This window comes from Myxocyprinus asiaticus, chromosome 2 (assembly GCF_019703515.2).
Source record: "Myxocyprinus asiaticus isolate MX2 ecotype Aquarium Trade chromosome 2, UBuf_Myxa_2, whole genome shotgun sequence".
Lineage (NCBI taxonomy): Eukaryota > Metazoa > Chordata > Actinopteri > Cypriniformes > Catostomidae > Myxocyprinus > Myxocyprinus asiaticus.
In genome coordinates, this window is record NC_059345.1 from 61,573,466 (window position 1) to 61,589,516 (window position 16,051).

The 16,051-nt window shown below is 36.9% G+C and overlaps 1 protein-coding gene across 7 annotated transcripts in view; it reads left to right on the forward strand.

Annotated features, from left to right (window-relative positions):
- Positions 1-14,805, forward strand: part of arhgef11 (Rho guanine nucleotide exchange factor (GEF) 11) — a 121,359-nt gene extending 106,554 nt beyond the window's left edge. For 6 of the 7 annotated variants that reach the window (XM_051718289.1, XM_051718296.1, XM_051718294.1 and 3 more), the window contains 5 exons: positions 1,211-1,426; positions 2,265-2,339; positions 4,112-4,431; positions 4,561-4,696; positions 12,825-14,805. In XM_051718289.1, the coding sequence (XP_051574249.1) occupies positions 1,211-1,426; positions 2,265-2,339; positions 4,112-4,431; positions 4,561-4,696; positions 12,825-12,883 (806 nt within the window). In that variant the 3' untranslated portion in view covers positions 12,884-14,805. Of the gene's footprint in view, positions 1-1,210; positions 1,427-1,948; positions 2,340-4,111; positions 4,432-4,560; positions 4,697-12,824 lie in introns of those variants that run through there. The other variant, XR_007899297.1, reaches the window with a different exon arrangement.
- Positions 14,806-16,051: the final 1,246 nt, after the last annotated feature.

Consider the following 16,051-nt stretch of genomic DNA (forward strand, 5'->3'; position numbering starts at 1 on the left):
CATACACCCCCCTAAAGAGGCAGACACTCTGGGAGTGGTGATTACTGCTTTTGGAAAAGGTCATGAGGCATCAGCGTATTACTCCCTGCTAATTCAGAGTCTGGGGGACGGAGCTTTAACTTCTGTCAAGAGATTATGAGAGAAAGATTTAAACTTGGTGTTAGAGGAGGGAGTGTGGGCTAGGATTCTAAAATAAATGTCAAGTCTGAATCTAAAGATGCAAGGGTGTGCCTTATGCAATTCAAGATTTTACATCGATTCTATTGGACCCCCTCTAGATTGTATAGGCTTGGTCTTAAAGACACACCTTGCCAGTCAGAGGATGGAGACATAACCCATCTCTTTTGGTGGTGTGTTAAGATCCAGGAGTTTTGGTTGAAGGTTCAGAGTATTGTGTGTGATGTATTGGGCACTCGGGTTTAATTTTGCCCCAGACTCTGTATTTTGGGCGATGGGATGGTCATCGATGTAGAGAATAGACACAAAGAGTAGGGTCCTAACCAGTGTCATGATCGCCAAACAGATAGTTTTAAGAGGATGAAGGTCGGCTGGAGTGCCCTCATTTCAGGAGTGGTGCTCGGAGATGGGGAGGGTGGCGTCCATTTAGAAGACTGGGGAAATTGAACTTGTTTGTGGGGAAATGGGGCGGATATCTAGCATTTCTGGATGTGATTTATTATTTTTTTTAATAAATTTTTTTTGTGTCTATAATCATGTATGACCACTGGGATGTTGTTGGTGGCCAGGGTGGGGTTCGGGATTGGGAGGGGTAGTAGTGGGGGTTAATTGTTGATTCTGTGTATATATGTTTTGTTTTTCTGTGTTTAATATCCATAAAAAATCCGGAAAAATAAAACAATAGATAGTTTACAGTGAAAGTCCAAAAGGATTGTCTTGTTAAACATAATATACATTTTCGCCATTAACCATAAGATAAATCTATTTAAAACTACCAAATCTGATATATTTTTACATTTCTTTCCGTAAAAAATTACGCACATTATTTACAGTATAGTATCAAAGTACACTGTTGAATGTCTTTCAAAACATTTACTGCCTTTAATCTGGCAAAATAATTTTTTCTTCAGAAATGCTCACTGTAGCAAACTGGTAAAAACTTGTGCACCCTGGCTCACATAATTGCATAAAGACAGCCAATCAGAAATCTTCTCTTCTCACACTTCTCCCTCCTTTCCTCTCATTTTCTCAGTGGAGAACCTCAGACAACTGATCTTCAGGGATCTTGAGGATGGAAGGAGTCAAGATTCAGATGACACACCCACAAATGAGACGGCCAATGAAAGAAGTTCTTTTTCAGACAGAGTGGAGCCAGAAGTTTCTGAACCTGCCCTTAGCGAGAGACCCAGTCAGTGGGTGGAAGAACATGTTGAGGTGGTGCAACCTACTGTTCAGGTTGTGAGGAAAGGTAAAAACTCATTGATGGTGTTAAGCATCATCAAGGCCATTTATCTTCACTATTGAATGTTGATCAGTAGGGATGTATGATATATCAGTAACCCTATCGGTATTGGCCAATATTACCATGTTTTTTAAATTATCGGCGTCAGTCTGAATAAGAAATGATATTTTTCATAAAGAAAATTAAGACTTTTTGGACCTTTAAGGTTTTTTGCATTGACATTATTTATCCCCAAATTCTCATTACTTGAATGCGTCCACATTGTTTTACTTTGGAGGGGTTTATTTATTAATTTCCATTATTCTCGATAGTGATTTCCGTTAGATTGTCATTACTGCAGTGCAATATTTTTTACTGTATTACATTAAAAAATTTTGTAATACAATATTTTTTGTGATTTGGTTGAATCTTCTCAGATATTGTTGCTGTAAAATTCATTTCAAACAATTAAACTTTTTATCTATCTTTTCCCCTCTTTCTCTTTCTCTCTCTCTCTCTCTCTCTCTCTCTCTCTCTGCATGTGCTTAGAACTCACTTTGAAGCTTATGTGATTTTAACACACTTTTTCAATCTCTTTTTGCTACTTTTACACCACACACACACACACACACACACACACACACACACACACATACATACATACACTCGCTCTAACTCTCACAAACACCTACACACACTCAAACGTACTGGTGTTATGGCTTTCTTGTATATGTCTTTTGCTAACTAAATGCACAAACAAATGCACCATGTTTGCAAAACAATTTTTACACACTCATTTGCATACACTTTCATTTTAACACATACACACACACACACACACCTTCTACCTGTCTTTCTTACACAGTTGTGGGTGCGGGCTCTTCTATTCCTGACGACATCACTGATGATGTCACCTCCAGCCAATCCTCTATGGAGAAAGGTGGGGCTAATATATAGTACAATACTCTGGCAGATGCATTCTGGGCCAGTTTCCTCCAAACAATTGTGACTTGTCTCAAACTTCATGGCTTGTTTTTAGTCTCCATTGACTGTGTAATTTAATCTGTTATGAGATTTAGCTTCAGTTTTGGAAACTGAATCTGAATGATATGAATACAGACAATCTCTTTGTTTGACGGTTCTTGAGCTTCAACAATTCAGAATTTCTGCAACTTTGCTTTACAATAAGTATATGTGTTACAAGGGGATATAGTTTGTACATGTGTAAATTATAATATTATAATAGTCACAGCAGTGATTTTAGTAGTCATGTATCTGAGTTAGCGTACTGAGCAGCAGTTCTGTGGACAGAAATGCCTTGCTGATGAGAGAGGTCCACAGAGAATGGCCAGACTGGTTCGAACTGACAAAGTCTACGGTAACTCAGATAACCACCCTGTACAATTGTGGTGAGAAGAATAGCATCTCAGAATGCTATTCTAAGATGCGGGTTGGCACTGTTTTGGCGGCGCGAGGGGGACCTACACAATATTAGGCAGGTGGTTTTAATGTTGTGGTTGATCGGTGTGTGTGTGTGTGTATATATATATATATATATATATAGATAGATAGATAGATATATATTGTATTGGTCAAACAAAAGTGAAGAACAAAGTCTGTTGGTCGAACAAAAGGTTACTTCCACTCTAAACTCATGCCATTGGGTGCACAAATGTGTCAGGCTGGTCTGTATGCTCAAATAGAGCAATGTTTTGACTAGGGCTGTCAACCAATAAAAAATTTTAATCTAATTAATTACATGGTGTACCGATCAATTAATCGCATATGAAAAATTATGAAAATAACATTGAAAAGGGGAGCCTGGGTAGCTCAGTGAGTAAAGGCGCTGACTACTACCCCTGGTGTCGCGAGTTCGAATCCAGGGTGTGCTGAGTGACTCCAGACAGGTCTCCTAAGCAACCAAATTGGCCCGGTTGATAGGGAGGGTAGAGTTACATGGGGTAACCTCCTCATTGTCGTTATAATGTGGTTCTCGCTCTCGGTGGGGCGCGTGGTGCGTTGTGCGTGGATGCCGCGGGGAATAGCGTAAAGCCTCCACACGTGCTATGTCTCCGCGGTAACGCGCTCAACAAGCCACGTGATAAGATGCGCGGATTTGACGGTCTCAGACACAGAGGCAACTGAGATTCGTCCTCCGCCACCCGGATTGAGGCGAGTCACTACGCCACCATGAGGACTTAAAGAACATTGGGAATTGTGAATGCCAAATTGGGGAGAAAAAAGGGAGAAAATCCAAACAAAAAAAATAATAATAATAACAGAAGCATTTTCCTCAAGGTCAGCTGACTTTTCAAAAAATGCTGCCTTTTTCTTTTAGATAAATTTATAATTTTTATACAAAAAAAATTTACCAATTCATTCATTGCTCTTCTTTCCCAGGATACAAAAACCTTTTTAGGGTTACATTTGTTTAATTAATACATTTATTTCGTTAACATGAGGGTGAATAAATTATGACAGAAATTTCATTATTGATGGTACTATCCCTTCATGCCATTTCTAAAGCAAATGATGTAGAACAGGTATTAACTAAATTGTCTGAAAAATTGGACCTGATTTTATCCCCCGCTAAATGACTGCGAACAGTCAGTCCAAAGATTGGGTTTGAAAACCCCATTGGATTTGTGTGACGTTTGAACAAAGACTTAGTGCTATCCGAGCGATTTATGTTGTTATTCCATCTGTTTCCAGGAAACATGTTTTATCTGGTCATGCCCAAAGACCAAAACGGTGCTCTCACAGACGAGAGCAGCACAGATGCGATCAAAGACTCGGACACATCTCAGAACCACCATCAGACTCAGAGCGTGTTCTTATCATCCTTTATTGGTGAAGAAGAACAACAAGAGACTCCCTGCCTGTCTCCAACAGACCAATCACTGACTGAGAACCTGAGTCAAGAGGAGGGGCTCGGCCAATCACAAGCTAACATCCAGCGGCACGTGATCAAGCACGTGGACGAGATCTTCCACACGATTGAAGAGCTGATGAGGAAACTTCAGCACCTTAGGGTAAAGTATACAAACAAAAGACTAATTTCCCAATACAAAATAAGTTGTGTGTAAGTACTTGACATACAATTAAATGAAGCTACAAAGCATTCAAGATTTCACCTTTGATGTATTTCTTCTCTCTTGTAGGACATTGAAGCAGACCACTACAAACTTCTGAAGAAATTAAGGAAGCCTCTTTCTGTTGATAAAGGGTCAAGTGACCTCTTCTACAAGTCTCCCACAGCAGTCGGAATACCATCAATGCACCGTGGAGCAGGCGATGGTGAGGTTTCCATCTCAAATATTATAATAATGTACTGTATAATATTATTATTTATAAAAGCAATAGTTCTGACTCTAAATTCTGATTGGCAGTTAGGCTAATGAACTCTACTACTTGATGAAATAATTGTTTATTGTGATCATTTATATGTGTAACAGCATAATACAGGGTTAAAGGTTTAGTTCCCCCAAAAATAAAAATTCTCAATAATCATTTACTCACTCTCATGCCATCCCAGATGTGAATTACTTTCTTCTGCTGAAAACAAATGATTTTTAGAAGAATATGTCAGCTCTGTAGGTGCATTCATTGCAAGTGAATGGTGACCAAAATTTTGAAGCTCCAAAAAGTGATAAAGTCAGCATCAAAGTAATCATATGACTCCAGTGGTTTAATCCATGTCTTCTGAAGTAATCCAGTTGGATTTGGGTGACAGCAGACCAAAATTTAACTCCACTGGAGTCTAAAGGATTACTTATATGCTGACTTTATCTCCTTTTTTTGAGCTTTTGGAGTTCTGGTCACCATTCACTTGTATTGTGTGGACCTACAGAGCTGAGATATTCTTCTAAAAATCTTTGTTTTATGTTCTGCAGAAGAAAGAAAGTCATACACATCCGGGATGGCATGAGGGTGAGTACATGATGAGAGAATTTTCATTTTTGGGTGAGCTATCCCTTTAAATTTGTATTGTAAAAATGATATTCTGATGCTCACTATGTAAGAGACATGAAGGAATCAAATGACATAAAACAGTCAACTAAGAACATCTGTTGCTAATCATGTCATCTTACAACTTTCATCTTGGTGGAAAACTTAGCTGCATGTTTATCTAGGATACATAAAGGATTTTCTCAGAACTCATGTGGCAGCACATGCGTAGAAAATCTGAAAATACATGGAACAAAATCACAACGTGTCAATTATTACAACATCAACATGATATCAGGTCGATATGTCTTCATGTGTTTGTGACAAGTGCAGTTTCATATAAGCTATGTTCACACCACAGGTGAATGTGGCCCACATCTGATTTTTTTCCACTCACATGTCACACATATCTCTTAATTGGATGACTGCCACAAGCGCATTGAATCTGACATTTTCAAATCCGATCTGAGCCACTTTAACCTAGTGCAACCCCGCGTCCACATGCGTGGACGTTGTATTTTGGCTTCGCTATACGCAACGCATATTTTAATTTAATTTAAACCGACTGACCTCAGTTCAGTAGACTCTGTGCTGTCAGTTAAGGGTTAAACTTTTGATGCACGGAGTCATGTGACCAAACAAACATGGCATCGATTACAGCAGAGTATGTGTTTGGTTGAAACGCTAACAAAACTACATCTGGTAAGAAACCTAATTAAGTTTTTACATTAAAACCTGTTTGAGTCAAAAGATTCGAGTCTTTAGTTTCATCCGATAAGCCAATTTTAAAATTGGAGAGATTTATCGTAAAACGGCACTCTGTTAAATGCTGTTTAATGAACACATTCATGGACCGTATGCTCAGTTTCAGTTCAAATCAATTGATGCTTCCAAAAACTGGAAAATGTTGCTTTCAGAGGCTGTATACGGACTTAGCATGAAAATAAAGTGCATTTCAAACTGTTCTGATCTTGAACGCCTGATTCTGATTTTATGGATTTGATAAATTAAGGGGTGTATTTACTTTTTCCATGTGACTGATCTGTTTTTGTTTTTTTTAATTTACATTATGAAAATGAATACAAAATGTCAATTTTATGTGTCATTTGTTTGAGTACATCAACTTTATTAATAGGCACTGTTTCAAAGAGGATCAAATGTTTGCTTGCCAAATATGTCAAAGCCAACAATTTCCATGGGGTGTACTTATTTTTTCACATGACTGTGTGTCTGTGTGTGTGTCTGTGTGTGTGTCTGTGTGTCTGTGTGTCTGTGTGTGTGTGTGTGTGTGTGTGTGTGTGTGTGTGTGTGTGTGTGTGTATATATATATATATATATATATATATATATATATATATATATATATATATATATATATATAGACCAAATAGTTTTCCTTAAAGTTTATGTCCACATATGTGGACATTGAGACTAAATTGTGAAATTGTTTATAATACCAAGATTTTTTTTTTTTTTTCCAAATTGTTTGTTTCCAGGAGTGTTGGTTATTCATGTTTTTGAGGTGTTACAGACATTACATAAGAAATTAGCATTAATAATTACGTTTCAAAGTATTGGCCAGCATCATCCAATCACTGCCAACCATGTTAAAATTATACATTATAAATTCTGAATCTTTGTACTGATTATCATTGTCCCATGTCTGTCAAACATGTTGAGCGGCCCAAACATCATCTGCATCATCAACTTAAAATAGGAAGTTTGGATTGAATGCATAGAGAGCTATAGGATGCTCCCTATTTAGTGAATGAATTAACCTCCAGTGTGCTGTCTGTCTGCACTGGTTTCAGAACAGTTTGAAATGCACTTTATATTCATCCTAACTCTATTCACCTTAATGCACAAGAGAAAATACCGTGCAGCCATCTTGAAAATTTTGTCTGGGAACTTCCGGTTTGGCGGTTCTAAATAGATGTCTATGGTGTTGATGTCAAAGTATAATTAGCTAACGAAGTGGATTTATAGGTTATAGAGTTGTCATTAGCTATCATGAGTATTTTAAATTGTTCAGGGTTTGTCATAACAACCGGAAGCAGAGCAGGGAGATTTTAAAACAAGAGTACTTAATTCATAAATACAGAAGATCTTTCCTTAAGCTGTGGATGTACTGATGTGTCTCTGTGCTCATGAAACTCCAAGAGATAACATAAGTCATTTAAAATATCTCTGTAAGACACCTCTGACCATCTTCTCATGTCAGTCACCTATCGCATTATTGTTAAGGTGAGCAGATGTTTGAGTGTTAAAACGGGACGGGGGAAGGATGCAACTGTATTTATACATGCACACTAGAGCCCGACCGATATGGGATTTTTGATACCGATACCAATTTTAGAGAGGGAAAATTCACAGATTGGTGGCCGATATATTTAATTTTTGGGGGCGGAATGAAAACAGACCTTTTCTATGTGGATTTTTCACCGATTTTGCACCGATATGACTATGTAAAGGAACTCAGAAGGCTGCTTTCTTAAAATATTTTTATCAAAGAATATTTGACATTATTATTATACATTGTCAACAAATTCTAGAAATGAACACTGAGAAAATAAAGAATAAATACAAATACAATAAATAGCTTGGTAAGCATCAGTAATATATGTTTAGTATCAGTCAAATGCTGACCATTAAAATAAAGAATAAAAATAAAACAAATAGTTAAATAAACATCAGTACTGTTTAGTATCAGTCAAATGCTGACTATATTAATACTGCTGAGTCAAGATAAACAGTGGCAGCGGTGTTACACTGTATTCTGCTATACAAGTTCAGGGGAAACTTTCAACGGTGGAAAACCAGACTTTTAAATATTACATTTTATAAATGACACGACTGGAATTGTTTGGTTGAAGGGGGTACCAAACCGTGAATCCTAAACAAAACAGTTTGGTGAATACATGTTTACACATTAGCTTCCACTCAGCTGACAACAATGAAAGTAGCTACGTGATTAGCTAGTTAGCTATAAGTTCGTTGTCACGGAGAGTAAAAGACAGGCATTGTTTTTTTGTTTTTTTTCAGCATTGTGTCTCACAAACTAGGTAATAACATAGCGTGAAATCAACACTCAACAGACACAATCCACCACCGCACCGTTTTCTGCTGAGCTGCAAAAAGATGCTCTGATGTTTACCTTTCAATCTGCTACATTACTGACTGCACTGACAAACTATAGCTGGCTAACAGCAAACAGACATGAGGGTCATGGTTGTCAGGGACAAGGTTAACGTTATATTAGTCATATTGAAAAGGGAAAATGATGGGGTCATTTTTTAAGTTTCCAGTATGTATTTCACAAACTATTCCACCGTCAGTTCAGCTCTGAGTCGGAGCGTGCTCTGCTGGACAAACTATGCTATGACACCAGTTCTAAAGCATTGCTTTCTGCATTATATGTTCTGTTTTCATATAGGCGCATATCGGTAAAATATACGCCGATATCAATATATCGGTGAAAGGCTAATAATGGCCGATAATATCAGTCGGGCACTAATGCACACATATACATGTGAAAGTGTATGTTTTATTTTAGATTCCATTTACAACCATTTTAATCACATTTAAGCCTCTAAAAAAATTTAGGGTGACAAATTAATTTAAAAAAGTACAATTGTAATTTTCTTTAATGTTGAACTTGCATGTGAAATTTGTTGGAAATTTCATGTCAACTACACATTTTAACACAAATGTGTTAAGTTGAAACCTAAAAATTAAGGAGAATTACACACATAATTACACATAACAATTAAACACTTGTATCATGAAAATGTACATTGTGTCATAGCTGTCCGAATGTGATCTGCCAGGTCCAATTTACCTCTGCGGGTGTTGGAAAAAACCAAATTTTTTTAGTTACAGAAAAAACACCTCATGAGCATTTTCACGTAGTAAAGGGGTGGTGTAGCCTCGCACCATCAACTCTTGATGATAAAAAAAAATTTGTACACGCAATCTATTTTGTTCGACTCTTCTCAGTAAACTTCAATACAAACAGGAAGTTAGATGACAAATTTTGGAAGAGCGGAGCACAGAAAAGGGGTGGGGCTGAATACGGTGAATATAAAGCCTCTGAAACAACATTTTCCAGTTTTTGGATGCATCCATTAATTCTCAATGTGATAATGCACAGTCAATCAAAAATATTTTAACTGAAACTGAGCATACAGTTCAAGAATGTTGTCATTGTGTTTAACAGAGTGCCGTTTCGTGATAAATCGCTCAAATTTTAAAAAGTGTATCGTATTTAACTAGAGACTAATCTTTTTACTTAAACAGGTTTCAATGTAAAAACTTAATTAGGTTTCATACCAGATGTAGTTTTGTTGGCATTTCAACCAAACACAAACTCCTCTGCGATCACCACTGTTGATTGGTCACATGACTCAAAGTTTAACCCTTTACTGACAGCACAGAGTCTCCTGAACTGAGATCAGTCAGTTAAATTAAATTATACGTTGCTTATAGCGAAGCCAAAATACAATGCAGGGTCGAACGAGCATAATGATGATTATGCTCAGGGAGTGTTATATGCATACAGGTCAGTTTAGGAGCATCTGCTGTTCAGACCAGTATCCGATATGGGCTACATTTAAAATGTCATGCGATCAACCTTTAAAAAAAAATCTGATTTGAGCTGAAAATCAGAATTGGGTCACATTCAGCTGCATTGTAAATGTAGTCATTGAGATGGAGACTGGCTCATGTCATGCAGGTTTATTGCAAACATAGGCTAAAAACAGTTGAGTAATCGAATTATCATAAGAATAAATATGGATTTTTAATTTAAAAACAAATAATGCAAAATACGGTTTCATATTATTAAAATAAATATTTATAGCCGTTAATCACGCACCAGTGTATGATAACGCATTGCTAAATTAGTCTGTAAGACTTAATTTAAGGCTATTGATCATCATTTAACAGGCTATCTGATTTATTTACTTGGCTATTTAATATGCCTATAAACAACATTATTATATGTACAGTGGCAAGAAAAATGATGTGAACCCTTTCGAATTAGCTGGTTTTCTGCATTAATTGGTCATAAAATGTGATCTCATTTTCATTAAAGTCACAAGTGTAGAAAAACACAATGTACTTAAGCTAAAAACACACAAACAACTATAATCTTACATGTCTTTATTGAACACATCCCATTAAACATTCACAGTGCTGTGGAAAAAGTAAGTGAACCCTTGGATTTAATAACTGGTCGATACTCCTTTGGCAGCAATAACCTCAACCAAGCATTTCCGGTAGCTGTGGTTTAGACCTGCACAACAAAGGTGGATTTTCTGTAGTGGATTTACTTCGATGTTTAGGGTCATTGTCCTGATGCATCACATGCAGACTTCGTCTGAGCTTCAGCTGGTGCACAGCAGCCCTGACATTATCCTGTAGGATACCTTGATTAAACTTAGAAATTCATTTTTCCCTCGATGATGGCAAGCGGTCCAGGCCCTGAAACAGCAAAGCAGCCCCAAATAATTATGCTCCCTCCACCTACTTCACTGTTGGGATGGTGTTTTCATGTTGCTATGCGGTGCCTTTTTATGCATACGTAGTGCTGTGTGTTGTTCCCAAACAATTCAACCTAAGTTTCATCAGTCCACAAAACTTTGTCCCAGTAGCGTTGTAGAGTGTCAAGGTGGTCTTTGGCAAACTTCAGGTGCACAGCAATGTTTTTGTTGGAAAGCAGCGGCTTCCTTCGTAGTGTCCTGCCGTGGACCCCATGGCTGTTTAATGTTTTCCGTATAGTAGACTCATGAACAGAGATGTTTTTACCGCATTGAACATTCTGCGGTGTGCCCTTTGAGTCATCTTGGCTGGACGGCCACTTCTAGGGAGAGTAGCCACAGTAGTAAATGGTCTGCATTTATAGACAATTGATCTAACTGTGGACAGATGAATACCTAAGGTCTTCATGATAACTGTGTAACCCTTTCCAGCGTTATGCAAAGCAACAATTCTTGATCGTATGTTTTCTGAAATCTCTTTTTATAAGTCAAAGTAGCTCTAACCCACACCTCCAATCTCGTTTCATTAAGTGGATGCCAGGTTTGCCAGCTCCTGACTCTAATTAGCTTTTGTTAATGTCTTCAGCTTAGGGGTTCACTTACTTTTTCCACAGCACTGTGAATGTTTAATGGGATTTGTTCATTAAAGACATTTATATCACGGGTCTGTTGAATGCTTGATTCTGATTGGTTCACGGACGTTCTAAGGTGTGCAATTATTTTTCAAGTAAACGCACGGCTATAAAGTTGTTCCAGGTCTTGACCGCATAACGGTTCCATATCACTTCGCCAAATTATTTCAAAGAGCCATACAGGCTACTACAGCAAAATAACAAATTAAAACAAAATCATTGGTTAAAGTAAATCGGTTAAGAATGTCAAAATGTCTAAAATATCCTACATTTATTTCAATTTCGGTTAAAGAGCCCTCGTGCTCCTTCGTCTCCCCCGCGCTTACGCACGCACGTGCACACACGCTCATGCACACACACTCGCACATACGCTCGCACGCTCACATACGCTCATGGACACACATTATATGCGTAACGCACACACTTAAGGCCCAAACATACTCGTGAGAGAAAAACAGAGTCGTCATGTCAGCGCATTCCTGCATCTCAGTGGGGATGAAAAAAGTTATTAAGGTTTACAATGGGAATATGGCGACACATATCTTGGTGATTTTGAAGCGATGTTACTTCTGACGAGCTGCAACAAAAAAAGGTAATCCCGGAAGCGAGATCTCAGTTTCTCTCTTTCGATCCCTCAAATACAAACACACACACACACACACACACACACGTACAAACGCACTAACTTGTTATTCCAGTAAGTGCTCCAGTAAAGCAGCACAAGCCTCGCAATCCTCCGTTGCTAGTTCTGAAGTGACGTTTTGGAATTAGTAATGAAGGCTCGGACTGTATTAACGCAAGAAGCTGAATCCGTGGCGAAAGAAAGAAGTTCCTCTCATAAGAGCATTTTAGGGACCAAAACCAGAAAATGTCTTAAGATAAAACCCTGAACAATGTCTTAAGGTGTGGTAACCATGGTATAAGCGGAATAATTGACTTCAGCCCGTTAAATTGTTTAAAAATAATGCGTTGACCGCATTACCACCTCTGGTGTGCATTATTTTTTAAACAATTCAACGGTCCTTCGTCAATTATTCCTTACTAATTTAACACATCATAAAGCACCCAAAAGTGTCATAAAAGTAGTCCATGCATTAAATTCCAAGTCTTCTGAAGGCATTTGATCACTTTGTATGATGAACAGATTGAAATATAAGTTATTATTTACTTTATCTCTAATTATTCATCTTTCTATATAGGATAGAATTTTTTTTTTTTTTTTTTTTATGATTATTTCAAGATAACATTATTCAACATATGTGATTTATTTGTAATTTGTTTTATTTATTTTTTATTTTATTTATTTAGGTAAGGAGGGCGTCTCGGAAGAACCATCTCAACCAGAAATCCAGTCTACTGGGTTCTGACATTTCACACTGGACCTGTTCAAGGTTCTCTCATGAACAAACACATGTATGCTCTGCACTGATAATGTAGTCCCTTCCCAGCATGCCTTGCTCCTGGAAGCATAATGTGTGGTGTTTGTGTAAATCAAAAATTCGGGACTTAAAATAGGGCAGACGACACTTCGGCCTACATCCAGAAAGAAATAAAAGATGAAGAAAGATAAAAGGAGGGAAGAGAATATTCAAGTGGATTCTAGTAATGCATTTGAGAGAAAATGTAATGTTATTGATGGAGAACGTAGTTGTGAAGTGATGAACAGAATAGGAAGTGAAACAAAAGTGGAATAATGGAATGTACAATAGTGTGGCTGAAGACGTGACTGCCCTTTGAAGGAAATCCCAGCACTTTACCTGCTGCTATACATGCTTCTCATCCATTCAGCTAATCAGGAAACTCGGAAATCCAAACAGGCATCGTTTTGGTTCAAACATATCGTGAGCCATATCAACAATAGCCAAGATGGCAGTGTCAACTATTGGTTGCTGTGGAGCTGTACGTGGATGGTACGGCTTTGACAAATCCAGGTTATTTTGCACTGGGACCCCTGCGGAAAATACGGGGTGCAAATAAGATATCTCACAAATATCTTTAATTTTGAGGCTTGTATTTCGTAGAATAACACTACACGAAAGAAGGAAAAAGAAAAGATCCACAAATGTTTGTTTCTACGCACAGTGTTTCCTCCTGACGGCTCATAACTGGACTGACTCCGGTTTGTACAGAAAAAGTGTATTTATGGAATCTGTTGTCTGGCATAGTCACGTGACCTTCAAGCTGACATATCATTTTATGTGTAAATAATGTAAACTTTTGTCCCTCTCCGTTTGCCGTAGTTCAGTTGTAGCTCTCAACGGGTGCCCGAAGCACAAATGAAGGGATCTGGAACTCCAATTCAAAAAATGTAATTTTACGTTTGAAAATGCGAATATCTTTATATAAGAGTTTGGCATGTAAAGCTAACCTATGAAAGGACGACAGTTACCTCACAGAAGGTTTTTTATTTATTTTTTTATTATTGTTTTCTTTAATTTTTTTGTGTGACTGAGAGATGTTTGAATGGATAACTACTTTAAAACTCAGGTGGAGAAATGTAAACCTGATCTCTCTTTTTTAGCTTTAATGCCCTTTTTCCACTGTGTTTTTAACCATTATCTTTTCACTGGCTGTTTGCTTCCCCTTTAAGCTTGTCTTTTTCTTCCCTCATTCCTCCATTGTTCTATGTTTATTCATATTCATATTCAGTCAACAACTCACAGATTTGTAGAAGTATGCTGCACAGTGCTATTCATACTTGTGCTAACTACTGTACGTATATATATTATTATTTTTTTTTTTTTTATTGACATTCACTCATGTAATATAGAGTTCACAGTCTGTTTTATATGTTAATTTACTGTAAAGCTCTAGTTATTTCTTTAATTTTATTTTTGTAGACAAAAGATGTGTAAATTAGTTTCTTTATTGTGAGATTGTTAGATGCACAGAAGGAAAATGAGAAACTCATGTTAAAACAAACTTATTTGTTTTGTGAAATTAAAGATGTTAAAAAAAAATATTGTGTATTTTTATGGTATTTTTAGTTTAGGAAAAATACAATCTCTTTTCAACGATTTATCAAATTTCAGTGGAATTTTATCTAACAAAAAATGAAAAGCAATGGCATTGTGGAGATGATGCTTGCGTTATATAACTGAATAGAATCACGAAATTGTATGTCTTTCACAATTTTAAGATACATGAGCACTTTTTCAATGAGTAAGAGCAAAAAGCATTTATTAAGCAATTCAGAAGCTTGAGGAAACGTTCAATAAAGTTTAAGTCTGAATTGATGTTTAAATGTGAGGAAATGCATGTCATTTTTCAGGAGTTATTTAAAGGTACTGTAAGCGATTTTTTTTTTTTTTTTTTTTTTTTTTTTTCTCCTTCATGGAAAGGCATGCAAAAAAAATGTCCTGCTCCCTGAAAGATATTAATTAAATAATTGTTGTGAGATATCTCACCTGTCTCTGTGATAGCACTAGACTCTGTAAACAGCCAACAAAAATGTGTCTGCGGACCGCGGTCTCTGACGCTTTCTGTCTGTCAATAATTGTTTGCGTTCTCATAGTATTGTAGTTGCAGCAAATTGAGGCTTAATGCCATTTTTATGCCATGTTGTTCAGAACAGTTGTCAGTTGAGGGCACTATTATGCTTCTGTTGTTTTTGACAAATGTTTCTACTCAGTGTCAGTCTCAGTAAAGCTTATTTGGTCTCTTTGGAGTGTGGCGTTTTGGAAAGAGGGTCGTGTCTAATTTAACTGCTCAGTTTATGGAAATTGTAGAACAGCTAAAATCACTTGCAGCACCTTTAAGCACTTTTTTGTGATTACATGTGAACAAAAACACATTCATATGCTTTAGGAAAATTAAGATTGAAGCATGAGATCTAATGTTTGTAGTGAGAATGCTATAATCCTGTAAACACTGTAATAGACTTAAAAGGAAGTGTGTTATGTGTTGTGTTTTGGGTGTAGTTCTTTGGTGGTACCATGCTATGGTATTTATAAGGTACTCCAAAGAATACCATGGCATTACTATGGTACATGTACAAAAAAAATACATGGTGTTACCATGGTGCATGTCAAAAATGTTTAACCATTGTATTTTGGGACATTTTAATATCAGTAATACCATGGCTTTTTGATATCAGAATCAAAAAGATTATTGGCCAAGTGTACTCACAAGGAATTTGGCTTGATAACAGAAGCTTCCAGCTCTCACAGAAATATGACAGATGGAGAGTTCTTACTTACAGGAATATGCCAAAGAAAATATGTAGAGAGGTGTGGGTCTACAGAAAGTTTAAATGTGAAAAATATAAATATCAAATAAAATATGTATAACATGTAAAAATATGAATTTACATATTGCATAGAATAGGCCTTTTGCACTCAGTGGATTAGCATTATCAAGAAATTTTATTGGGGAGGATTAAGAATTTATGAAAGAGATGGTCTCATGGACAGGTACATGGTAGCACCATTCCATGTGAGAAAAAAAAAAAAAAGGTAATACCTTGATACCATGTGCAGAAAGCCACGATATTAACTTTGTACTTTTGGTTCTTCTTTGTTATAGGGTGAGTTGAG